The sequence below is a fragment of the Oreochromis niloticus genome, linkage group LG6, assembly GCF_001858045.2.
Source record: "Oreochromis niloticus isolate F11D_XX linkage group LG6, O_niloticus_UMD_NMBU, whole genome shotgun sequence".
Taxonomy (NCBI): domain Eukaryota; kingdom Metazoa; phylum Chordata; class Actinopteri; order Cichliformes; family Cichlidae; genus Oreochromis; species Oreochromis niloticus.
The window spans coordinates 12302160-12328685 of record NC_031971.2 but is presented as its reverse complement, the minus strand read 5'-3'; the positions used below and the strand labels follow the sequence as shown (position 1 = coordinate 12328685).

Here is a 26526-nt window from a genome sequence, read left to right as displayed (position 1 = left end):
GTGTCCAAATATATATGGACCTAACTGTATCTTTGGCCCTCATATTGAGAGTTCCTGTGGAAAACTGCAGAATACATATTCAACACTTGGAATCAACTAAAAATGGTTTACATGGTTAATTGTAATTGCTGTTAATCATAGAATGATGATGAACCAGGTCTTATGTAGTAATATAAGGTCTGGAAATTGTTTCTCAATCAATAGCCCAATTACTTTTGTGACTCTGAACTCATGGACTATAAACAAGGCTGTAATTCCAAAAGCAATTTATGCAATTCTTTCGTTATAGTGTGGGCCTGCATTCACCCTGTGGTGTTGGGGAGGTTGTCAAAATTGATGGAATTATGAACACAGAAAATTATCATCACTGATTCAGGAATCATGGAATAGCATCTGGAAAGTGTCTGATAAGCAATTGCTTCATTTTTTAGAATGAGAATTAAAATATCCTCAGGTAACCCAAACCCCAGAAACAGCCCAAACAGAAATATGCAATCTGTTTTAGTCTTATATACTATATTTTTATTTATGTTTGCACATTTCAGTAAATTACTTCATTTATATGAATAAAATATGATATAAATGATGGATGGTTTCCTTTTTCCCCCATTATATAACAATAAACTGAATATACTAAATTGATTAACTTCTTTATCAACTTAGAGTTTAGAGTCAAAAATTATTAAACAGAGCTTCTTAGACCCCTGGTAGTAACTTAATTTTATATATAGTGCTAATTCATAGTCACAGCCATATGGAGGTTCTTTATGTACAGTGTGATCATTATAGAGTGAAACCAAATGCTCCAAAAATTCCCCATGAGCATGTATTCTGTCTTTAATGGAGTTACATCCACAGTCACTACATCTGTTTAGGAAACTTCAATTGCACTTCAGTCAGTCCAACATAATATAACTTTATTTACATGAGAAGATTAAGCAAAAAATTATGCAACAAGGATTTTACAGTTTTTGAACAGCTAGTCGATGAGAGTACACAATATCTGATTAGATATGTGTGTTCACAGACCTATATTTAAAATTAACATGTTGAAATTTAGAAAGTGCTTTTTTTATTTCAACTATATATAATGCTAGTCAGTGAATGACTATAATCATGATTTATTTGATCAATGAATAACTAAGTGATAAAAAATGTACATTAAATAAAGTAAACCTGAATCATATCATATCCCAGTGTTAAGAGAACAAGTACATAAACTCATCTGTAAATAAACTCATGTGATCCTTTACGTTGTAAGTTCAACAGATCTGATACAGATATTAGTTACAGCATTTGTAACTATGGTGAAGGTTTATAGCGCTCACACTTCTCTCCTGTCAGATGAGGGTCGCACTTCAGAGTGTAATGGAGCTCAAAGCGACCTTCGCTGGATGAGCACCTAAATGCGTTCATCCCTGTCTGCAGTTCTTTCTCACATGATACCAAAAGATCGTCATAGGATGGGTCATCGTCCCAAATCTGGACCTCCAAAAGTGACTCTGTGTTTACCTTGATAAGAAAAAAAAATGAAAAAAAGATGTCATTCACTCATACTTTAAATATTCAGCTGAGATTTGGGGGTTATAGAAATGGTGAGAAGAGCAGACCTAAAGTGCAAAATATTTAATCACACTGATTCTTGAAAGCATATTCTTTGCATAATTAAACATGAATGCTCTCATACACACCCCAAATTAGAAGGCCTGTTTGATGAATTGTGAATTATGACAAGTTTTTCTTTAACGTATACACTGCTAATCTTATTAGAAACCTCAAAGCTTTGCCTTTACTTTAGAAATAAATCCTGGAAAAGATTTTTAATTAGGTGCAAAACAAAGGCAAACGGTCACTTATAAACGCTAACTAAACTGGGAAAAAACTAAACACGAAGAAAATGATGGAAAATTTGTGCTTCACCTCATCTAACCACTGTTTACTTTTGATATGTAATTGTAACTTTTTTTGTACAAAGAAAGAATGTATGAAGACGGGAAAACACTTCATTATCAAGCTGGTGCCTAGATGATGGTGAGAATTCACTCCCAAACACTAAATAGACAAAGATTTTATCCACATGATATCTATAAAGGAGCTGTTGTAATTTTGCCTTTTTGTTAATGCTGGTGCGAACCCTGTTCATGCTGTATTGATCTCTTTGCAAAGCCCTTTAAAAAATTTCAATAAAAAAACAGAAAAATCAGTCTTGCTGCTCAGTTTGTTTTTTCCACAATGGCAAAACTGAACACACTGAACACAGGAAGAGTGACTGTCAAAATAAAACAGGAAACGCAGACTGAGACACACAGGCTTGACACAGGAGCCAGGAAGAAACAGACATGGAAACGAATAATAGCTGAGGAGACAAAGGGGTGAAACAAAGAGAGGCATAGGGGAACGAGTGAGGGAAATGACACAGAGAGAACCAATTAAGACACTGAGGGTAGTCCTGGGTATCGTCACTGATTTCTATAATCAATTTTAATCTGATTCAAAAGGTTCCGATTTGAATCCTGGAAATTTGCCTCAGACAGTCAGAAATATTATAATTCTGATCCTTTATCAGTACTGACACTTATGAGACTTCATCAAAGGTGTAAACAACACTGCAGATGCCTTTGTGTCAAAGTAACTGAGGATAAAACACAGAAAACATGAAGGAGATCTTCTATCTAATCTGAAGCGTCTTCTTTTACTGCTGGTTCAGTGAATTTTGGTAGGAGAGTGGTCAGAGAGCAGCCAGAGAGTGCCAAATCCTGGAGGATCAGAATCTGTAAGACGTTGGCTTTCAGCCCCGATGGCATGTCTGTGTACGTGTCGGATGAGAAAGCTGACATCTCACAGATTCTGATGTGTCGGGTCCACGTTTTGTGTTTACGTCTTTGTGCAGAATCCGTTTACCTGCTCTCACTGTTTTAGCTGTTTGGTGGTTGTTGAAATAGTTTTGTGAGTTTTAACCTGAGATTCTGGCGTTTCTGGCAAAATACATTTATATTTAAAAATTGATTCAGGATTTAATGAATCGATATCGCGTTATTCAAGCTAAAAATTGATCTTAATCGGAAAATCCCTAACCGAGGGTGAGAGAGTGAGAGACCTGAACACACACAGAGGGAGGTGTAAAGACAGATGACATGACAGACTCTCATGAGAGACAAAGACACAAAAGGGGCCTAGTTGACAAGAACAAAATAAACCAGAATATGAATATAAACTTGGAGACACCACAAGAACTAAACTCAAGACTAAACTGTATAAAACTAAAATCATTAAAACCCAAAGAACGAATCAAATACAGAATAAGCTTAAAAAGCTGGGTCATAGATCCAGACATCTGACAATAAGATATTTTTGACAATTAAATATACAGAAAGAAATAATTATAGGATAAAAAGACACAAATATAAAAACAGGTTGAATTTGCCTTAAAAGAGTTTACTGACCGTGCCCAGCAAATAGTCACCAGTCCAAGTAGGGTCGTTTGACTCGATCATTTCAGTCCTGCCTCTGACGGAATCAATCTTTAATACAACATAGCTGTGAATAAGTAAAGAAACAAAGAGGACAAGCTGATTAAATATTACTGCTTGAAGGAAATGCTTTTAGCATTGTGCAACATCCTGGGCAAGAAGTTCACAAGCATGAGGAATGCAGAGTAGAACAGGCGATAAAGAAAAGAGAAAGCTAACAAACCATTTTGGGCTAGATTTTTTAAAAATCTGCCAAAGCAATCAAGAAGCAGCTAAGCAGCAAGGTAACAAGGTACAGTTAGATCCATAAATATTTAGAAAAAGACAGATTTTTTTCCATTTTTGGTTCTGTACATTACCACAATAAACTTTAAATGAAACAACTGAGATGCAGTTGAAATGCAGAATCTGAATAAAAAGATTGCAGAAAAATGTGAGAAACTAAAGCATGTTGTTAACAAAATCCCTTCATTTCAGGGGCTCAAAAGTAAGTGGACAAATTAAATAACTGAAGATAAAATAGCTGTTTCTAATACTTGGTTGACATCACCAGTTACAGGATTTCTTTCTTTTTAATTCTCTTCCAGGCCTTTACAGCAGCAGATTTCAGTTGCTGTTTGTTTGTGGGTCTTTGTGTCTAAAGTTTAGTCTGTCTGAAGTGAAATGCTCAGTTGGGTTGAGATCAGGTGACCGACTTAGCTGTTCAAGAATATTCCACTTTTTTGCTTTAATAAACTGCACAAAACAGGACCTCAAAATCTTCTTAAACCTGACAAGGCACCCAGTAAGAGATTTCAGTACCAGAGTAATGTGCTCATATTTCCCAGTTTTGGTTAAAATGTGAGCAGCTGCATTTTGTACCATCTGTAAACGTCAAAAACTTTTCTTTGGTAGCCCAGAAAGGAGAGCGTTACAATAATCAATGTGTGAAGACACAAATGCATGGACAAGAACCTCTGCAGTGTCAAGTGATAAAACTTGTATGATTTCAGCGATGTTTCTTAGGTGATAAAAGGCAGTCCTTGAATACCTGTCCATCTGAAACATGTTTTGGACACCACTGTAAAAATGGTTAACTTTGTGAAAGCCAGGCTGCTGAACTCCTGCTTATTTGTTGCGTTGTGCAACAAAGGGAGGGAACATGAGACTTTATTACTGCACAGAGAGGTTCGCTGGCTATCAAGAAAGTGCTGACCCGTTTCTTTGAGCTGAGGGATGAACTTAAAGTATACTTCTGTAACCATCCCTCTCAGCTGCCTGAACATTTGCATGATGAAGAGTACCTTACGTGCCTGGCTTATCTGTGCGATACATTTTCTTGTCTGAACGAGCTCAGTCTCGGATTACAAGGTGTTTCTGCAACCATATTCAATGTTCAGGATGAAGCTGAGGCCATGATAAAGAAGTTAAACCTTTGGAAGAACTCCATGGACACAAACAACACAACTCTTTCCCATGCTGCATGATTTTCTGTGCTTAAATGATCTCACACTCACACAAACAGTGTAAAGCACAACTGTAACATGCACCTTGAGGAGCTGGTGGCGCAGTTGTGCCAATACTTTCCAGAAACGGACGGGTCAAATGACTGGATGTGTCACATATTCAAGGCCATGCCTACTTTGTTATCAGTGGCTGACCAGGAAAGCCTGATTGAGATCGCCTGAGATAGGTTTCTAAAAGCTGAATATGCTCAAAAGACCCTGGCAGATTTCTGGATAGTATTGTGCACTGAAAACCCTGCGTTGGCTAAGCGTGCTGTCAAGACTGATGCCTTTTGCCACCACATACTTATGCAAAAGTGGATTTTCTGCTTTAACAAACATGAAAACAAAATACAGAAGAAGACTTTCTGTGGAAAACGATTTAAGACCTTTCCCAAATTGAGCCAAACATTTAAGAGCTGTGTGCCTCTGCTCTAGCACATCCATCACATTAAATAAAGTTCTGTTTAATGAAAGTTCACATCTAGTCTGTATGCTCTCGATTCTAATAAATCTTTTGATACACAGCTAGTATTATAGATATACTGTAATTAGAATCACATCATATAAGGCTTATGTGATTTACTGATGAAAGTGGCCACTTTCATACATTATTCTAGTATGTATACAAGTTTCATTTATATGATTTTTAAGGGATCTTATATCTGTTTTCACTGTTGTATGCTTTTCATACAAGTTTCACACAAGACAGATACAAACTTTATAAGATTTATAGATATATATATCTTTTCCATGTGGGTTGCCTGTGGCGATAGAAGTTCTGGTGCAGACAATGATGAGTGGGTAAGATGACCAAATCAAGACTGAATCACCTTGAATAACCTCAACATCACTGGGTAAAATGCCATTTTGATGCACCAACAGAAAACATATAGTTCAGGTAACCTGCATGCCTTTGCACTTTAAAGACACTGGCGTACTCTAAGGACACATGAACACATCAAGCGATCCACAGCTAAGACTTGTGCACAGAAATCTGCAGTGACTGTACATGTAAACATTTTTAATTGCTTCATTCAACAACCTGACTTTACATGAACGGCTGACAAAATTAAAGTTATCTCTTTCCAGACTGAAAGAGGAAAGTGGTAGCACACAGTGTGCATTGACTTTCCTTGTGCAGGTACATGACAAACAGCAACAGTCACCCACTTTCTTAAATCCACTCACTCTCACAAGCTCAATCATAGTGGCTCTGTTGCTTACTAATCACTGTCCAACCACTGTAAATTCACTGTAACTGCCATTTCCTCATAAAATGTTTGTTAAACTGACCAAGCTTACATAGACTGGATATAACTACCAATTCAAGCTGTGTAGATCAATTATCTATTTTAGCCCCAAATGTTCCTAACAAACAGTACAGGATTGTCCCTGGTGACTATAGTTACACACATGTAATCTACAATCTCAGTACCTATATATATTACAGATGATTTTAACAATGATTCAAGTAGCTGAATTCTTGAAACTGAACCAAAATGATACTCCTTGTACTTTCCTATATTTATTAGGGCAAAGCATTGTGCCAAAGCAGTGGGTAGCACATGAGCTGTGAGCCCAGTGAGGTGGGATACAGACCAGTCCTTCTGCAGGGACAAAAACTGTGAATTTAATTATCCTGGTTTTGGATAAGGAAACAACTGAAGATGTCCTGGTATTCTGAGAATTTAAAAACATACTATCGACTTTCAGGTCCTGACCTCAGCTTACTCACCTGTCAGATGTACTCCAAGTATCTCCCCACAGATCCCAGGCTTGAATTTTGTTCACAACCAGTACTCCCCTCTTATGCTTTATAGGACAGCAGTTTGTATCCAGGTTATCAAGGTCCTGACAAGTTGGGTTTTTTTCTAAGGAAAGCATGATGTTATCAGATAAGTACTCATTCAAGGCAGTCTTCATCCCTTCCTTTTTTGCCTCAGTTGGCATCAGGTTATCCAGTGGCAGAAGGGAGTACGAAAGAGTCTCTGGGGAATCCTTCAAGCTGTTCAGCCAGTTTCTGAAGCCCATGGAGTTATCAACATTGAGGGGAAAATCCCCTGACCAACCATTGCCTCCTATCACTTCAGTGTGGTGTTGATGGAGACCAGCACCATACCCAGTAGTGTCATCCTGGTTTCGTAGGACCTTCATACAAGACTGTTCAACACTATATGATTTCTCCTTCCCCAAGCCAACCGAAAATCCCTTCGATAAACAGGCGTGAAACTGAAAGAGAGAAAGACAAATGCCATGTATATTTAATAGCTATACACTAAATGGCAGTTTGGTGTTTTCATTTCGGTATTTTATTGCTGCTTTTCCTAAAATAATGGTTTTCTCCACCACTTATCATTGCCAGCTAGAAGAAGATTTTTGGTAAAATAGTAGATATTTAACTACAGGCATAATAAAATTTTACAATTCTTCAGTCAGGAAGCAATGCAGAAAATTAAAGACATTTATGTTTTGATCTGATCCAGTTTATCTTGTTTTATAGCAGAAGAAGATGTTTTTTCCTCCATCATACTTATCATGTTATCTGACAGAATACATTAGATTTTGTCTTGAAAAGATGATCTAACTCAAAGTCTAACTGATCTACTTATATTTTATTTAGAATAAGATTTTTTAAATAAAGTTACTGAAGGCAAATAACAGTTACATATAGAACTAAAATCCATTATTATTGAGCTTGCATTGTTTTCAATGTGCACCACTATTCATAGTTGGTTTTGTTGGATGTAAAATTCCACAATGATTAAATGTAATTTAAACAATTTAGTTTAATCATCGACTAGACAATGAGGATTTTCATGAAACTGCCATCACTGTAAATCTGTGCACACCAGGTCTTTTATGGCAGTGGTAACCAAATGTGTGTAAATGGAGTGTGGGCAGTCTGTGGGCAGGCACATCTGCTTCATGTACAGTACCTCATGTGAGTTGAGCCCGTTCAGTCTGGACAAACAGGTTCGTGCAGCCGTGATTGTCCTTAGTTGGCCCCCAAGGAAAACCTGCAATTTGGTACAATATTGTTATCTTTAAAAAAAAGTGTGTGTGTGCGTGTGTGTGTGTGTGTGTGTGTGTGTGTGTGTGTCTTGACCTTGTGGATGTAGTGTGTGCCATAGGTATGTATCAGTCTGTCATACTGATCACTGGTGGAGGAATTGTAGTGACTTGGCAGATTGTCCACATCCCTCTTGAACTCTGGGCTTAAAGGTGGTCTGCTTGCTACACGGAAACTAGACACAAAGAGACTAATTAGGTAATTATCTTAACAGAAACAAACTAAGTGACAGGAACTTATTTTCAGAGCCTACCTATAATATTTGCAGGTGATGCCATGTATACTGAAGGTGTACCGATCCTCATGAATCCTTGCTGCAGCAAATTTAAATGTTTCGGAACGTGTTCCTCCCTCAAACCAGCGACCATCCACAACTATATCCAAATTTAGGCCATCGTGATCAAGCATAGCCTGCATTACATACATTATAAGTTACATCAATTAGGGGAACGTAACACAATCACTTCTTTTTTTCTAGGTTCTTTTGTTCAGATGCTGTATCTCATTTGTCATGGATTCCTGATAACATTATTAAAAGAAAAGTGCATTTTTAATTGAACACAATATACTTTTTAGCATTGGGTGAAATTAGATATGTTGAGATATGAAATATTTAAGATTTCATGTTTTATTTAGTGCTATGCTGGAGATTAAAAAAAAAGCAGCAAGCTGTGTTTTTATTATTTAATTGACTGAAGTATTAATTGCATTTCAATAATAGGTGTAATATGTTTCATACCTTCATCAGTGAGCTGTGGATACAATGCAAAGGAAAGGATCTCTGTTAAATTTCACTACTGATTTCTTCAAACAGTTTATTACATTTTCTGTTCATAAATTGACAGAGGATGTTAATGGGACATTTAGCTTTTACACTTTATTAAACATATTAAAGACAAATTAGGATCCAGAAGAATATTGTTACATTATTTTATTTGTCCATGGCAAATTTGATGCCAGCTTTTATGGTAAGGCACAAGTCATTACATAAAAGACATGAAGGCTGTTAGTCTTTTAGTAATTATAACATGGTATAATACTATACCCAACATAGTCGTGTACACTGCTGTCAACAGGAGTGTTGCAGTGGCTGAATGCACGCCAGTCCACTACAGAGACTGGCACCTGAAAATAGAAGACAGAATACCATGATTAATAAGTACAAGCTATGTGTAAGCCATGTTTAACTCACTGCACAGAATTATTTATTTATTTATTTTACTTTCTCCAGCCTGTTGCCTTGAAGGGGGTTGGTACAGAGAGTACAGTTGCCGTTTGGAGTCAGGTAGGTCCTCACATCAGCCACATAGGCTCGTGTTCGTCTCAGGGTGACCAAGTCGAATCCCTCCCCCACCAGGTTGTAACCTGGTACAAAGGGAGCAGACTCGCACTCGTTGTTGTTCCCGGTTTGACAGGAGAGAACAGGGGAGTTGTATGACAGGAGGAGGATCAGGCAGAGAGGAGGTGGGGTTGAAAAGAAAAGCATGGCTTCAGTCACAGACTGAAAGGTGGGAGAGATAAAGATTTTCAGTTAGGTCCATATTTTCTTTTAGACAGCGACACATATTTTGTAACTTTAGTTGTGTACCCAAAAATGCATAGCTATGAAATATACTAAAGTTAAATATTTGTGCGATTAATTTTCACATTATTTAATAATTAGGTCCTGAGAGGATCAAAAGTGCTGCTTTTCTGTTTAGAAGCTGTGGCTTTGAACCAATGAGGTGGTTAAAGGACCTTCCACTTATCCCTTTTTAAGTGACTGCAAACAAAACAAGTCCATTGAAGATGAGGCCACCTCAAATTTTTCTTGCAAAAGGGAAAAAACACTATTGACATCTGTGAAAAAAGGCCTGAACTTTTACAGAAGACAGGATATGATAAAGACAAATCCCAAATGTCAACATTCAGCCAAGTGAAGAACAACCTACAGCAGGTAGGAGTCACGCAATATTGCCAAGTATTCACTCACTCATCCAAACCACTGAAGTCAGGTGTTCCAATCACGTTTGACCACAGATGTATAAAATCCAGCACCTATCATGCAGACTGTTTCTACAAACATTTGTGAAAGAATGATTCACTCTCAGGAATGTGGCACCATAATAGGATGCCACCTGTGGAAGTTCAGATAGGAAATTTCCTCTCTACTAAATATTCGACAGGCAGCTGTTAGTAGTAGTATAACAAAGTGGAATCGATTGAGAACGACAGCAACTCAGCCACTAAGTGGTAGGAGTAAAACCGCGTGAGATGCAAGAGTAGGGTTAGTGGATGATGAAACACATAATGCACAGAGGTTGCTGACTTTCTGTAGAGTCTGCAGATATCCAAACTTCATGTGGCCTTCAAATTATCTCAAGAACAGGGTATCGGGAGCTTGAGTGGGTTTCCGTGGCCGAGCAGCTGCATCTAAGCCTTACATGCTTCAGCATACCAAGATTTTGGACAATTTCTTGCTCCTAACTTTGTGGGAACCGTTTGGGGTTGTTCTAACACAAGGGTGCATCAGTACATAAAGCAAGGTCCATAAACACATGGACAAGCAAGTTTGGTGAGGAAGCGTGGCCTCAACAGAGTCCTGACCACAATCTGATAAAACGTCTTTGGGTTGAATTAGAGCAGATACTGCAAGTCAGTGTCTGACAAATGCATTTCTGGAAGATTGGATATAAATTACCATAAAAGCATTTCAAACCTGGGTGAAAGTCTTCCTAGAAGAGTTGAAGCTGTTATAGATGAAGGGTGTGCTGCAACCAAACTAAGCTTAAGCTCAATTTAAACATATTATCCAGTGTATGAAAAAATCTTTTAATCTTTTCACTGTATTTGTAACAATAGTTCAAATCCATTTCCAAAACAGCTGGGAAGCTGTGTAAAATTTAATGAAAGCAGAGTGAATATCCTTTAAACTCTATGCTTAACTGAAAATAGTAAATGTACAGCATTTAAAAGATTAAGAAATGTTTTATGTAAAAAAAATAGAAAATTTATTTTCATGCCAGAAACACGTGTTAAAAAATTATGGACAGCACATGCAGCACTGTGTTGCATCACCTCATCTTTCAATAACACTCTTTGTTTTTGGTTTTTGAAATCCAAATATTTTTTGTTCACTAGTTGGTTTTATCATATTTGCTGAAAGGGTTTCTGCTGCCAGATAGTTTGGCATCTCCTGGCAGGTCCTTGGTTAAAGTCTGAGTCTTTCACTAAGAGTCATGCTGTTGTAATCGGTTCAGACTGTTCTCAGCTAAAGCTACAGATAACAAAATTTTATCTGTTGTGAGCCTAACATTGCGTGCCAGAACAAAAACACTTGGCCCAAAGACATGTAGCCAGGTCAGGCCAAGTTGGCATATGATTGGCTGAGAGGTAAATTTGCAGTGCCGGCCGGCAGATCAAGTGTAGAAGACTCGGCTGAGTGTGGAGCGAACGATTTGCCTGCGGTGTGATCCACTGGACTACTGGCAGTGGATCCAACAACCAACCACCAAACCTGAAGCGCACCCAAATTCCAGATCCAGCTCATTAGCAGTTACACTGGAAGGCAAAATACCTTTATTTTGTTAATATCCTTCCACTTGCCACAGAACCACTAAGAATGAGATTATTTGTGGTAATAAATGAATAAATAACTTAAATAAATATAATTATTACTCACGTTCTCATGAACTGGCAAGCTGTTATAAAAACGCACCCAGACGCAAAGTGAAATTCTGTTTGTGAACTGCAGCAGCGACGAAATTTAAAGTCTGCCACAGGTGTTAAAGTCCAACAGCAGCATTCAAATTAACGCTTGCGTCACTCAGGATATTTACATTCATTACATTTTTTTAAACAATTTTCGACGTCTCAGAGTTGTTTCCTCTCAGATAACATATTAATTAACTAAAATAAAAATAAGAACTAGATTTTTGACATGTTTGAAAATGTAATTAACTGAAACAATTTTGTAAGCTTGGAAAGCTAAAAAAAAGAAAGAAAGAAAAATAAATTAAAATAAATACAGGGAATATTCTTAGTTTTACCATCTGTTAGTTTGGTAAGGATTTTATCACAACTTGCCTAATGAGGCTTTAAATGTGTTCATTGAGACTTTAGATAAAAGACTGCAAGTCAACTGTTTTCAAGCTGTAATGGCTGTGCTGTACTGAACTCTTCATCCAGTAATAAAACTAATAAAATAATAAATGATATAGAACAAAATAAACACAGAAACTAATAAAGTAAAACAAAAACATTTCAAACAATAAAAACTAAACTGAAACTAGAAAATCCACTTTGGAAACAACCTAAAACTAAACTGACTTAAAAGCAGAAAGTTGGAATGACGTTTTACACAATCTAATTAGTAAATACAAAACGTTTTAACTCTGGATGTAACATTTCCAAGGGATCCAGTTACAATAGTTGATACAATACTTTGCATTATGGATACAATTTATAATCCTATTAACCTTTTAATACCCACCCAGTCTCTGACAACATATTTAGGGTAGAGTTATGACTGTATTGTACCAACTTATTATCATGCATGAACCATTGTGTGATCCAGTTTATATTACAGTGCTATGAATAAAAAGTAAGGAGAAATGACTCAACTTTCGTCAGATGTGATGTAACAGTTGATAGTTGCTAAACTGAGATGCTTGTGACTTTTTCAGTGTAAGAACCAGGATGAGTTTCACAGCACTGGTTTCTTCTCCTGCTTCAGTGTCAGGCTGTGGCTTAAGTTCACACACAGCTGAATAGAACAGATCCTCAAAACCTTGGGGTGAAAACTGGTGTTATGCAAAACATCCTGTCTGGTTCCTGTACCAAAGTTACCATCAGAACTTTATTGACCTGTTTCCCTAACATCACTGTGATGACGGTACTGGAGAAACTAGTCTCAGCCTGCTGAAGACCACAGGTGAAAACATCTGTGCAATTCACACACGTGCCAAATCTGAAAGTGGATGATTGGACCATTTACATGCATTTACGTCCCCCTCTATTTATATTTATATTCTAACTCTGTAACATGCAACTTCTTTCGATATTCTGCTACTGGAAACTGAATTTCCTGGAGGAACCCATCCGAGGGATTAAAAAAGAATCGAATCTATTCTAATCTAATCTAATCTAATCTAATCTAATCTAATCTAGAGACCTTAATTCCCCCTTGATAGCAATACCTACACATTAAGGATCACTTTCTTTGATTTCTCAAGTGTATTTAACACAATTCAATTCAATTCAATTTTATTTATATAGCGTCAAATCACAACAACAGTCACCTCAAGGCGCTTTATATTGTGCTGTAGATCGTACAATAATAGATACAGAGAAAAACCCAACAATCATATGACCCCTATGAGCAAGCAATTCAGCTTCTGCTTGTCAGAGAGAAGCTACAGCAAGTGTGTAGGAATAATGCAAACCCTCCACCTACATCCAGAGGACAAAAACAAAAAATGCGGATTTAGGACATTTTCAGTGGTTTCATGTTTCAGACCTGAAATCCATGTCCATCTTTTACATACAGTCTAATAAAACAGACCAATTCAGCCTCTAAAATGTTTTGCCTGTATGGAATAGTTTTCGATGGCCAAATGAGTTAGAAAAATACTATCTTTGGACCTTACTTTGGATTTTAGGCCTATGCGAATTAAAATTAGTAAAGAAGATAACATGTTGTAATGCATACTTAAATATGTAAAAGGAACAGTTATATTTTGTTATTTTCACTGCAGGAAACAGCTCGTAAAAGAGGTCAGGCCTGTTTACAAACAGATCTGATTCTGAGAATGGGAAACAAATAAAGGCAACTGGGAGGAATCCAAGGACACTGCGTATGCGAAGTGACAAGAGATGGGGTGAAATAAGGGGAAACAAACAGGGCAGAGATAGCAATGGTAAAAACATCTGCCTTTGGAGAACACAGACTTTAGATTAAATATTTACAAACAGCAGAACCAACAGTAAATATTTGTGGGTACATAACAACACACACACACACACACACACATTTGAAGAGTCAACCCACAGGTAACATTTAAATCTTTCCAGAGTTCGAGTAGAGAATACTATGAGACCTAACATGACAGACAACATATAACAAACAAACATTATATTGTACTGAAGGAGACTTTAAACTAGTAATAGAGACACATCAACAGCAAAGTTTTCTTACCTTGGTCACTATTCAAGTGGTCATTTTCTCATAGATTTCCATAAAGTCAGGATTCATATTTAATCTAGAGGATCCTCTTTATAGCACGAGGCTGTGACCACTGAAAACCTTTCTTCTGTCCATTACCATCCATTTCATTTTGTACAATCCACTCTTCCAAGTTTGTGTGGTTTATCCATCTGACCAGATGCATCTTTGTGCACAATCTTTTTAATTTATCACCACACCGTGTTTATGTGCTAAAAGAGAAATTATTTCCTTATTAAAACCGATTCTGAAATGTGATTTCACTAATAGGGTAAAGCAACCGTGGCAGTTTGTCTTGAAAGAACAAGTGTAATCTCCACATTTCGACTTTTTCCTCAAAATTTTGAGTCTATTTTCAAAATGATCAATAATATTTTTTTTTCTTAAATTGTACCCTCAGCTGAATTTGTGGTTGTATTAATAACATTTCTGGGTGGTGCAGAGGGTTGTGCTTTACTTTGGGGGAATGAAACACTTATATTGTTATATATCTTAGTGTCATATTAGTCTAATGTTTTGCACTAATTAGCTTTTATGTGTGCCTGTTGCACCGACACCGTTTATGAAGACAACTTGTGAATCAAGGTAACTAGAAGAAGTTCAGTCTGTAGCCCACTGAATGAAAACACACACTATGAAAACTGTCTGAACCCTTTTGTGTGGACTGTAACATGTTAATAGCCTTTTGCACATTTAAACAACAGAAATGAGTCAATTTCTGACTTTCAGGCATATTTACATGCCAGATATCCAATAAGGTGTGTTTTTGTTTTGTTAACTAATTTATGTGCAATGTAAAAATCCCAGTGAGTTAGGGATCATTAAAATATGTTCAGATATTGCAAAATAATGATGATTAATTTAATAAGTCATGACACACTCCATAATCTCCCCAACAAAGCTTCCTTCCTTATGTTAAAAGTATCCATTTGTGTATTGGCATCAGCAGTCCTGGGCCTGTATTTGGTATAAGATCAATAGCAAAACTTGCTGTATCTCACAGCACTATAATGCATATGGTTTGAGGAACTTCCACACAGCCTTTATGACATTTTCCATAAGAGAAACTTTTTTTTTGTCCAGATGTGATGGTGTCCACTGGCCTAATCACGATTAGCATGATTATTTATAAAAATTTAGATTAAAGATTTAGATGTTAATTTTATGTACATGCCTAGTAGTGAAGTTGACACGCATGCTTCAGCAATAATTGACCAATAAAAACGTGCGATTTGTTATTTTCACTGCAGAAAACAGCTTGTGAAAGAGGTCAGGTGTGTTTACAAACAGAGCTGATTCTGAGAATGGGAAACACATAAAAGCATTGGGAGGAATCCAAAAACAACTTACGTATGAAAAGTGAAAGGAGAAAAAAAAACAGGGCAGAGGAAAGCAATGTTGAAAACATTTGCCAAGGGAGAACCAGGGCTTTACAGTCAAGACTTCTAGTGACTACAGAACCACCAGTACATGTCTGTGGGTACATTGAAAAGATACATTTAAAGATATGACTAAATTGCAACACTAAGGTTTATGTAGAACAGACCTGGGCACTGAACCAGGTCAGTCAGTCACAACGGTTTGGTGTTAACCACTGCACCAAATAATGGTTAACACCAAACAGTTTTTCATTTCTATAAATCAACTTGAAAACAAACCTAAAATACCAGACAGTGTCTATTATTGTGCTTTATGACAGCAGCTTTTAATTACATCAGTTTTGTGCGGTTTGTTTTTCCATTTGTCCTTTAATATTTTTCATATGGAACCTTTTTCCCTTATAGATTTCTTTTGTTGGGATGAGAAGCAAGAAGTAGTTTTCCTTTAATGCGCTGCATTGCTCACATGTTTGAAAGGTCTTTATTTTTATAGGCTATGAAAAAAAAGCCTCACATACAAAAGCCAAGGATATATACAGACCGGTTTTGAAGACCCAACACATAACACCAGATCAGAGGTTTAAAACCGATATACAATCTACACTTCAGTTCCTTCCTGTCTCTTCCTAAAGAGTTTCTAAACTGGAAACGCTTGAAGGTGGTTAAATCATGGAAATAAAACCAGACTTACAAAAAGAGATTTTTATTTTTGCCTCAATGACACAACAGTGTTAACAGTTCATCTGAACATTGATGGTTTTAAAAGCTGTGGAGATTATTGTTAAACCCTGCAAGCTTTCAACGGTGCCATCAAGGCATATCCAAAGGCAAGAAATCATGCATTTCAGAGTGGATTGCGGAAAGAAATAATTCCATTTTTTGAATAATGGAAAACACAAAGATTAACTCTAGTAAACTCAGAACAACAGTGCTTTCTCCATCTGCAGGGATGCTGCTAATATTAGAAAGTATTTGAACCTATTTTCCAAAACAGTTACGGAACTGCTTTGGCACACATACAGTGGCAATGGGAAATCTTATAGGGAAACATACAGTAAGTGGTCCTTTAGAAGTCATGCACATACCAAGAAGACTTTAAATAATCCTCACTCATATGAAAGTTTCCATAGGGCGGTCACTTCAACAGGCACTGTCATCGTTAATAAAAGATCTTAAAGAATAATAGTTTAATGGTGCTTGGAACAAACGGATCCTGCCTAAAATGATGCGATGCAGGCTTTAAGCTTTGTTTACTGGGATGCTGTGTGCCATTAAAATAATCTGCAGGATTGACTGGGTTAGACTTTGTATGTGTGCTTGATGATGGAAGAGGAAAGTACAACGTGTGAAGTCTTCTTGTCAACCAGTGCGTAGGATGATGTGGACTCCAGAGTCAGTAAAAACAGGGCCGCTCATGTCTCCCACTTTGAGAGCAAAGGAGGCGTCTTCAAAAGGCTTCTGCATCTGACCTAAAGCAGAAACACACACTGAGCCATTATCCAACCATCATACAACATGATGCAGCACGCACGTCTATAGTTAATCATTCATTTGTATGACTATTTCATATTAATGACATATTTAGCTAATTGACATTATTAATTAGATTCATTTCTTTTATTCAGTTCAGTTATACAGAGTTTGTGCAGCTAACAGCCTTGTACAGGCTAAGCCTACACTTGAAGCCACTTAGGTGTTTGATGGCAGGGGTGACGCGGTGACACTCTTATGAATGAAACTTGAGAAAATCCAATAAATCCAGCCGTGCTTATCTTGACATTTAACACCTTTAATGCTTTCAATTGGTTGCATTTGTTGTTCAACAGTTCTCTTAGTTTCCAGCGAATCACAAACCGTTTGCTCCTTCCGAACAACAACGCCTGCTGATAATTACCTGTGCCTACCTTAAGTACCATACATAAACATTCAAACAGTGACCCCTCGTGGCACACATAGGTAACAACACAAAAACAGCTCCTACAAGCCTAATGTACTAATACTAATATCAGCCGATGGCCATCTGAGTAGTTTGTAATGATTGTATTTAGTAACCTTAACCCTAATAACTGGTTGTGCTTACCTTAAAAGCAAGAACTGCAATCAAGCGTTTGTGATAACTGGCAATAATCTTTTTCACCTCGCTGTGGACAAATTTGGGCCAACTCTTCTTAGCAGAATGTTTTAATTCAGCCACACTGGAGGGTTTTCAAGAACCAATGGCCAAAGCAGCTCAACAGGATTTAAGCTACATTCAGAGGTGGACTTGCTGGTGTGTTTCAGATCATCATAATAAATGATGTCATCACTTAAAATTACTGGCAGTCATCAGTGCTACCCCTAAAGCCTTAAAGCCTCGTAGTTGATGCTCCTACGGTATAAATTTGAAAATCAAGACTTCCTTCTTTATCGCATTCACAAGATTTTCAGAAAACTTCACCTCTGATATTGACATTTAGGTCGAGGTTAATGAAATTTGAAATTGCCCAAGATTTTTAGGAGAAACACCTATAGTGTGAACTCTGCTTTGAGTTATCGCATTGACAAACTTGTGCATTCACGCCACCCACGCATCAGTCGGAGTGACGACAACACCACGTCGGCTTTTTATGGCCGAGGGGTAAAAACTGCAACTTCTGTATTTACTCTGGTTATCTTTGTCTCATATTGAAATTGACTGATGTTTGAAACGTGACAAATATGGAATTAAACTGTGCTCACAAACTGCTGGTTTAACTTGTCACTACTATCAGTTATTCATGCACTGAATGTTTGATCACTTGATGGAGAGCTATGTGCAGGATTTCTTTTTATTCAGAAAGACAGATGAAGGAGATGCTGAATGAGAGACTGCCCTGAACAGAGAATGACATCATGCCGTGCATACCTCTACCAAACAGTCCCAGATCTCCACCGTTCTTAGCGGAGCTGCAGTCGCTAAACTGAGAAGCCAGGGACTCAAACTTCTCCTGTCCAGACTTGATCTGTTCTATGTACTCTGCACAGAAGACAGAAGATATTAAATACATCCATCAGACTTCATAAAATCTCCTCTCCCTCTCCATGCTGCCTTACTTACTCTGAATCAAATCCAAGGCCTCATCTTTAGATCGTGTAATGTTTTGTTCCCTCCAGGAAGACGGACGACGCGACTGATTATGCTTCACCAAGAGATGAGAGCAGCGTACCTGAATTTTAAAAAAATATATGCATATACAAATATATCAGTATTTGTGTGTTAACACTCCAGATGTTGGAGTATCAGAACCACTTTACAATTTGGATGGCAGAATTTCAACTTTACAGCAAATCATGCAGCCCTACAACTACATTTGACTGGTTCTTCCTTTGATCTTCCACCAGATGTCATGAACATACAAGAACGCCAATCAACATTACATAAGTTGCAAGTGTAAAAGAAAAAAAACAAAACACTAAACTCATCAGTCCTAGAATAATAAAATCTATTACTGTTTCAGTCCACCAGGGGGTGCTGTTGAGGTTTTTTTCCCCCTGTCTGGTTCATAACTAAGTATTGTGATTAGATAAGATAGATAAGACTGATCAGCAATGACTATAACCGTTAGCTAAGTAAAAGCACACAGTTGTCCATCAGTCTTTATTAATAATCATGTGAAATACAATACTGTTAATAATTGAATTCCATTTCTCTGCACCGTTCCTCCTATCACTATTTAAATGCATACGTGTCATATTGCAGGCAGCTCCCTGATGTGTTACAGGAACATTTCAAATGTTATCCTGGAGAGCACTATGCCCCTGCCAAATTGATTTTTCACAATATTTGTCAAATCATAAGTAATTTGCAGGCATTAACAGTACCCTAGCTGGAATCTGAACATACCGTGTAAAATGTGTTTCAGTACCTCTTTAGGGAAAGTAGCACTGACTCATCACGTGCATCAAAAGAGGAAAAAAAACAACAAAAAAAAAAAACGCAGTTACTAAACATTACACACAACCTTATCTGGCTCTCCACGTCCGTCTCCCACTGGACGTTCCCACTGGCTGGCATTAGTGATGTGGTTGAAGTAGTACACTTTGCCTGTTGAAGTAACGACAGAGAACCAGTAAATTCATTAAGTTTTATTAAGATCTTTTTAAACACATGAAAACACAACACGACTCTGCTGCTACCCATTCACCCAGTACAGGATACTGTGCTACAGCAACTGGCCTCACTTCACACGGAAATGTCTAACACTTGAGTTTTACACAGGGATGGCCAGCGCTGACATTTGAACGAAACAAGTTATCCTGGAGTACACCTGAGAGTTAGGGCCATCATTTAAGCTGCTAAATGTCCACCTTTCATCGACAGCTGATCACTGATGATGTGTAAAAACCAGTTTACACAGTTGTAGTGAGCTGCCAAAAAGAAAAAAAGAAAAAACAAAAAAACCAACCAAACTGCTTCCTGCCAAGACTGTAAATAAAGGTAATGAGAGAAGAGCATCAGAGATGCTATCAAAAAGCCACAATGACCAAAACTGACTAAAAAAAGCTTATTGTGTGAGTTTACAACTATGATCGAAGCCTTTTATGTTAGACATTACAGGCCATCTGCACAGGAGAAAATAAATATCACAGGCTGACTTCATAGAAGAATCACCTTTGAATCCTTCTCGGCCTTTCAGCAAAAAAGTGTAAAAGAAAAAAAAATGCTGCTGAGGCCATACACTTTTAAAAGAAGCACCTTTCTCTAGTTTAGCATTCGATCGTACTTAAACACTGAGTCAACTGTTTGGTTTCTTCTGTTTTAAAAGTAATTCTTATTTTAAGACTGTTTTCATGGACCACTGATTCATTTATTAGGCCAATCCCCTTCTAACCAGCCCTGGACCTTCACACCTCATATTTATATAGCAGCAGTTTTGCTTGACATTGTGTCAGCCTGCTTCTCAACAGAAACATATCCACCATACTGGAGTGGACATGGAAAGGATCACTGTAACATGACCTGCGACCTTAAACAGCAAGAACAACAGGTACTGTTGCCAGCTGCAGTCCAACATCATGAAATTCGAGTTTATCCTCAGGATTAGAGACTCATTGAGCAAAAGGCTGACTGCGCTGCTCGACTGTTTTTATCTTTGCAAATAATCCATGTAAACTGTTAAATGGTATACGCTCTGACATGCAAGCTTGCTACCGCTAATGTTCACTGATCACCTCTTTTGCAGTGCTAACATTTTCATGTGTGGTTTCATAAGACCAAGATGGTGAAAGCCCAACTGCCACACTGCAAGTTTCAAAGCTGGTGCCCACAAACCACGGGGTGACATTAAAGTGGCTCTGCCCAGCTTTTATATGCTTTGGGTGCTTTCCATGACTCAAGCACGCCTCCTTTCTTCCTTTGGTCAGGCTCCATCTTCATATAAAGCAATTAACTTGTTGTCCAGTACTAGCTGGCAACTAGTTGCTAGCACTAGGAGACGGCTCTTCCTAGCCATCTCAGAGAGATGTGAAGGAGGTACGTGTCGATGGAGGAGCTGCTGTTGCTAAATGAGAACTTTGTGGTTTCATCGTCAGTGTAGAGTGAGTCACGGTGCACAGCTGGGCCACCTGTCCAACTCACAGACTCCCACACGAGCCCTCATTTAAGAACGATTTCAAAGCTTAGAGCAGCTTCTCCTTCAAAGTCTGAAAGTCATTCAAATCTCTAATAGGCCAATTTAAATAAAAATAATCTCTCATGTGCCATCTTTAGATATGCTACAAAAAATAAATAACCAATTATTAGTATTTTTTATTTTATATCTTCCAAATATTTACCTTTTATAAATAAAATTTACTTGCGTTATTGTTACTTCCTTACTTATCGTTATTAGTCGTTGATATAACAGGCTAGAAGGTAACAAGGTACTGTAATCACATTACTCTTTGAGACAGGCAGTACTGTAACATATCACTGTACTAATTTCAGCAACTGCATCACTATTTGCTTTGCAAAGGTTATTCAATTATCTCAGCAATGGGCAGATTGAAAGAGGGGGAAAAAAAAATCAAACCAGCAGTTTTCTTCCTGTGCTGCTGTCAGGTGAGTTCAGATTTTTGCAGGGAGGAGGAAAATGGTGGAGCAGTTTACAACATTTGAGAAGTGGCGATGTGGCCATTTCACTGCATGAAAGGATGAGATCACGAATCGCAAACTGCATCCAGAGCAGAAACTGCTGCATTATACTGTTAACGCAACATCTCTTTACAAACATCTTCACGGTGAAGAACCTAGAGTCAGTGTATCCTGACCCTTAGTCAGCAGCCAGAGTGATGAGCCATCAGGCCCAGCCTCCATTTCTACCTGTACATGTTTCTACAGTAGAATCGGTGTGGTGGTTGTTCTGAAGGCTCCTTGAGTTGGTTTTCAACTTTGCCACGTGTTATCACTACAAAAATTAAATTAAATTAAATAAAATCTTACGGCCTCTGTTATGATAGGGGTTTGAGTCACTGTGTGGGGCTGTAGCCTAAGGCTTATAATGCATCACAACATGCTGTCAGTCATGTTGCGGTGGAGTAACGCAAAGTATAACGAGTAGTTTAACAAATTACTTTCTCCAGGGAGTAATTAGGTAATGCAAAATGAAACAAAAACAAATAAATAAAAGTGACAAGTAATGTTTAAGACTTTGAGCAACGACCCCAGCAATGTTCACCTCACAGTAACTGCTTTCTTTTTTTGAAGCAATTTGCTTCTTTGAGGGATACTAAAACATTTAAGTTAATTGTATATTAAATATTAGTGTTTCTCCGTGTAACTGTGTGTATTAGAATTGACTGGTCCTTACAAAACACCACAGCACGAGAGCTATGACGATAACCTGTGTCACGTGAGGAGGGAGGAGAGAGGACGCATAAGTTTAGCATTCTGAAAAGCGTCCTACTGCTGGGACTCGTTCAATCTGCAGGTGAGGCGCTGGGGCGGGCTGACGTCATGCAGGGCCCTGCCGCAGCCAGGTTGAATGAATCAGCTTTGGCGCGATAATGAAGCTAAGGTGCCTAAAACAAGCTGAGAAAACGCCACCATTAAATAAAGACATTGACAGCAGCGACTAACCCCTCGCTGCTTTTAGACTGCAGTGATTAAACACGTCAGTCCAACCTCGTTTCAGCACTAATGCACGATGCTGAGGTTGCTAGCTACTGAGCTAAGTTCACTATACACTCCACTTTAGCTCACTATTTAGGACACTTAGCTTCTTGTGGCTCGTGTTTTATCACCTGAATTGCGGCTCATTCTTTTCTCCCATCCGGACGGTAGGTTCTCCTCGTCTGCCATGTTGCTTTCTGCAGCAGCGTTTTCAAATTTGATTTCAATCTAGAAGCCGTGTGACGAACCAAGCTGCAGCTAGGCAGATTACGACAGTTGGCCTGATGTTTATGGTACAAGTTGTTTTCAGTATTAGGTCCGCCTTTGGTGGGGTTTTTGTTCTGTGATAGGTCTAGCGAGATCGCCAATCATCGTAGTCCTCATTTGATTGGTAGGAAGGCGAATTCGCAACTAAACCAGCTTTACGGTAAGCAGGACCGAGAGGTTTCCAGAAAATATCAGCGAAGGAAATAATTGTTTTTTTCTGCTGTACAGTTCAAGGTAAGGATGACAGCTTCAACGTGTGGTTTTTATACGGTATCATAATGTTTCGGATTTTGACCTCATAAAGCTGCCCATGAGTGTATTTAAATATAAGTCCCGTTTGTTTTACATTAACGTGGTGTTGTGAGCTACAGCTAACGTTAGCTAAACAAAACAACCTGGCTGATTTCACTAGATTTCTGTGGCTGTGATTTCCAGCCAATCTTGTATAAAATAAACTCACTAGGGTTATCATCTACTTTATAATCTAATACCTTCATTTGTCTAACGTTGTCTCATCTCTTCCTCTTTTCTGCAGACATAAAGATGATTGAAGTGGTTTGCAACGACCGTCTAGGCAAGAAAGTCCGGGTCAAGTGCAAGTATCCTTTGCTGAAACTCTGAAAATAATGCTGAATATTGTCTCTCAGCACACATGTCAAAATCATGTTTTAGGTGCGGACATCTGGGATGTCTTGAGATGAGTTAACATAAGTCGGGATGTTTAACAGTACAGCATTCATCAGCATCTGCTTTCACAGCACCCCTGCTCTGAAATTATGGACTTAATTTTAAGGTGCAAGTAAGGCCCATTTATATTATAGAATGGTGTGGGGAATAGTTTTACAATGAATCTATTAACATGTGAGTTTCTGGAGTATGTTAGAAGACTAAAATTCAGTGTCACTGTTTGTCTTGGCACCCATGCTGATTACTTCTTATGACTTATTTCATTCCGTTAATACAGAAACCCACAATTGAAAGTCTGTGGGTTATTATAATAGTCATATTTGAGGTTTCAGCTTGTAAGTGAACTTTATTAAAAACAAAAAGTCAGTATCTTACATTTTGGTCTTTCAGGTTCTTTTACCTTTTAATATGTGACGCTATTTATGTTTATTATCATCAAATGATGTTTAAAAATGGTGCTTGCCACTATTTGCCATCACTTGACAGCAGATATAATACCACTTGAATGAACGCCACTTGACAATCAACTAAAAGTCTGATGATTTTCAGTAACTTCTGGGTGTCGCAGCTTGAAGGGATCTTGTTTGGTCAAGTGTTAGACGTTTTTGGCCTATAATGGGTTCGGAGGCAGTCTGTCATGGGGCTACAGAGAGAGTTGGACCAGTTTAGATAGAATACTTTAGCCATCCTGTGTGTTTTGACTGAGGAAAGCAGAGCATCCAAAGCTGCTGCGCCGTCCATCTGCAGATCAAAAGAAACAAAATGATACTAGCAGACAACACTCAGATTTTTTTTAACCACGCATTTGTTAAAGCTCTGGATGTTTTCCAAGCTGTTACACTGCTCCTTCCTTAACTTCGGTGTTTCAGCTCTGAGGATACCATCGGAGATCTGAAGAAGCTCATAGCTGCCCAGACAGGAACACGGCATGATAAGATCGTGCTAAAGAAATGGTGAGCTGCTCAAATGGGATTTGATGTGCTTGATGACAAATAACTCATCTATTTGGACCTAAATGTTGTCCTTTGTTTTCCACAGGTACACCATATTCAAGGACCACGTGTCTCTGGGTGACTGTATCCTTTAAAGGGTTTTTCCTGTAGTTGTACTTATGTGGTTTTAGTTACATTACCTTTAATTTAATAATGATCATGACCGTGACGTTATTACACCCTCACAGAACAACTGCAGTTCCTTTTATTGCACTCACAATGATCCATAACATGAATGTATCCATAAATTGTTTAAATTGGTAAAAAAATGTTTTTTATTGATTTAGAGATCAAGATAACTGCAGCACTTATTTTTCTCTAATTAAAACAGCTGAAGCATTTTTGTAATGCGTGTAAATTTGTACCTCTCAGAATCAGCAGAACCGATAGCTGCTGTATCCAGATCACTTGTTGCACTTAACCAAAAACTCTCCAGATGAAATCCATGATGGGATGAACCTTGAGCTGTACTACCAGTAAGCAAGAGGAGAACTACAAGTCAGATGTACAGATGTAAAGATGTTTCTTGCTACAAACACACACACACAATTGAAGGTCTCACACAACAAGATGGAGCGAGAGCGACAGTCACACAGCAACAATGGAGTTTTAATTTTTCCTCTCAAATCACTTTGTGAAAGAGATGTTGTTGTTGTTTTTTTTTATATTTTGGAAATAAAACTGATATTTACCTGACTGTGAGAGTGAGTGCTGGTCTTTTTTGTCCATTAATTATTTTCTCATACTGGGTGAGACTGGGAAACCTTATGCATCGCTAACACTTTTCCAAATTACTCTTTGCTTTCCAGCTTACTGGATGAAGGTAAAGTGTTGGGCAAAAGCATGCAAAAAAACATGGAGTTAGTTGCTTTTGATGTTGGTGGTAGTAAGTAGAAGGGTTTAATTGGTGCCAATGGGACCTACAAACTTATCAGTGGAACTTGGCAATGATATTTGCCTATGGCTGTGCATCCAACATCATTCACGTGGGGATGTATATGAATAATTTCAGTGGAGGCAAATGGACACCATCAGGTTTTCTAGGGGCCTTCTGCTCCAACTCCTCCACAAACTTTTAATTAGACGTAGCTTTACCTCTGTACATAAGACCAGTATGGCTAATGAGTTTATCGCATATACGCATTGCAGAAGCTAGATTTACACGCATGCTGTTTTCAACAACAAAAAAAAGTGCTTGGACTAAAAAAAATGATACTGGCTGATTAATCAGCTTTGGCAGCAGTTCTCAGACTGAGAGCTGGGGTTAGCAACCAGGGGGAATTTGTATGAAACAAAGTTTAATGATTTAGTTTTAAAAAAGGTGGTTTCTAAAGCTATTGCGCTGACTCTGAAGTATCTTTTATTGTTTAATGATGGGGGGGAAAAGCCAGCGCTAAACCTCCCTGTACACTATATGTTTAACCTCGATATTTTAAACCATTCTTTACCACATTACACTCGTACTGGACCACATTTCAGAGGAAATTATAAGACCTTTGTGCATCTAACATGTACTTTTATTTTAGAAACCTTTCTGTAGTGTACTGATCAGATAAGACAGCTATAGCACAAAAAACACCTGCTTGTTCACTGCATCAGTGTGAATACATATAAGGTGTATTGTGTAAACTATTTTTGCAGAAGTTCTACATGTCAGGAAGCCTGTGGCATTGATACTTTGACCTTTGTTGCAGCTAAATAAATGCTGCTACTACAGAGAAGTGCCATGGCCCGCAACTCTGTTTTAGATTTCAGATTTAGCATTACAATACAGATGTGGGCACAAAACCAGCCCCATAATCAAACATTTTCCTTTGGTGTGTAAGAACATGTCTGCACTGAACAAAGCCGTCCAACGTGTTTG

At 38.0% G+C, this 26526-nt stretch overlaps 3 protein-coding genes across 3 annotated transcripts; 1 reads left to right on the top strand and 2 right to left on the bottom strand.

Annotated features, from left to right (window-relative positions):
* Window positions 1-819: 819 nt before the first annotated feature.
* LOC106096846 (perforin-1) lies at window positions 820-11803 on the bottom strand. Its single transcript, XM_013265741.3, has 10 exons — window positions 11689-11803; window positions 9250-9528; window positions 9073-9152; window positions 8767-8779; window positions 8281-8438; window positions 8064-8202; window positions 7894-7974; window positions 6693-7186; window positions 3444-3537; window positions 820-1512 (listed from the first exon to the last, which is right to left on the bottom strand). The coding sequence occupies exons 2-10, from the start codon at window positions 9511-9513 to the stop codon at window positions 1303-1305; spliced, it is 1533 nt and encodes a 510-aa protein (XP_013121195.2). The 5' UTR covers window positions 9514-9528; window positions 11689-11803; the 3' UTR covers window positions 820-1302.
* Window positions 11804-16295: 4492 nt separating this feature from the next.
* Window positions 16296-23025, bottom strand: pin1 (peptidylprolyl cis/trans isomerase, NIMA-interacting 1). The gene is made up of 5 exons (XM_003457754.4): window positions 22848-23025; window positions 19589-19671; window positions 18685-18793; window positions 18493-18603; window positions 16296-17077 (listed from the first exon to the last, which is right to left on the bottom strand). Exons 1-5 carry the CDS (start codon window positions 22903-22905, stop codon window positions 16968-16970), a joined length of 471 nt encoding a protein of 156 aa, XP_003457802.1. The 5' UTR covers window positions 22906-23025; the 3' UTR covers window positions 16296-16967.
* Window positions 23026-23096: 71 nt separating this feature from the next.
* Window positions 23097-25364, top strand: ubl5 (ubiquitin like 5). Its single transcript, XM_003457753.5, has 5 exons — window positions 23097-23217; window positions 23519-23582; window positions 24540-24623; window positions 24709-24746; window positions 25099-25364. The coding sequence occupies exons 2-5, from the start codon at window positions 23527-23529 to the stop codon at window positions 25140-25142; spliced, it is 222 nt and encodes a 73-aa protein (XP_003457801.1). The 5' UTR covers window positions 23097-23217; window positions 23519-23526; the 3' UTR covers window positions 25143-25364.
* The last annotated feature ends 1162 nt before the right edge of the window (window positions 25365-26526 follow it).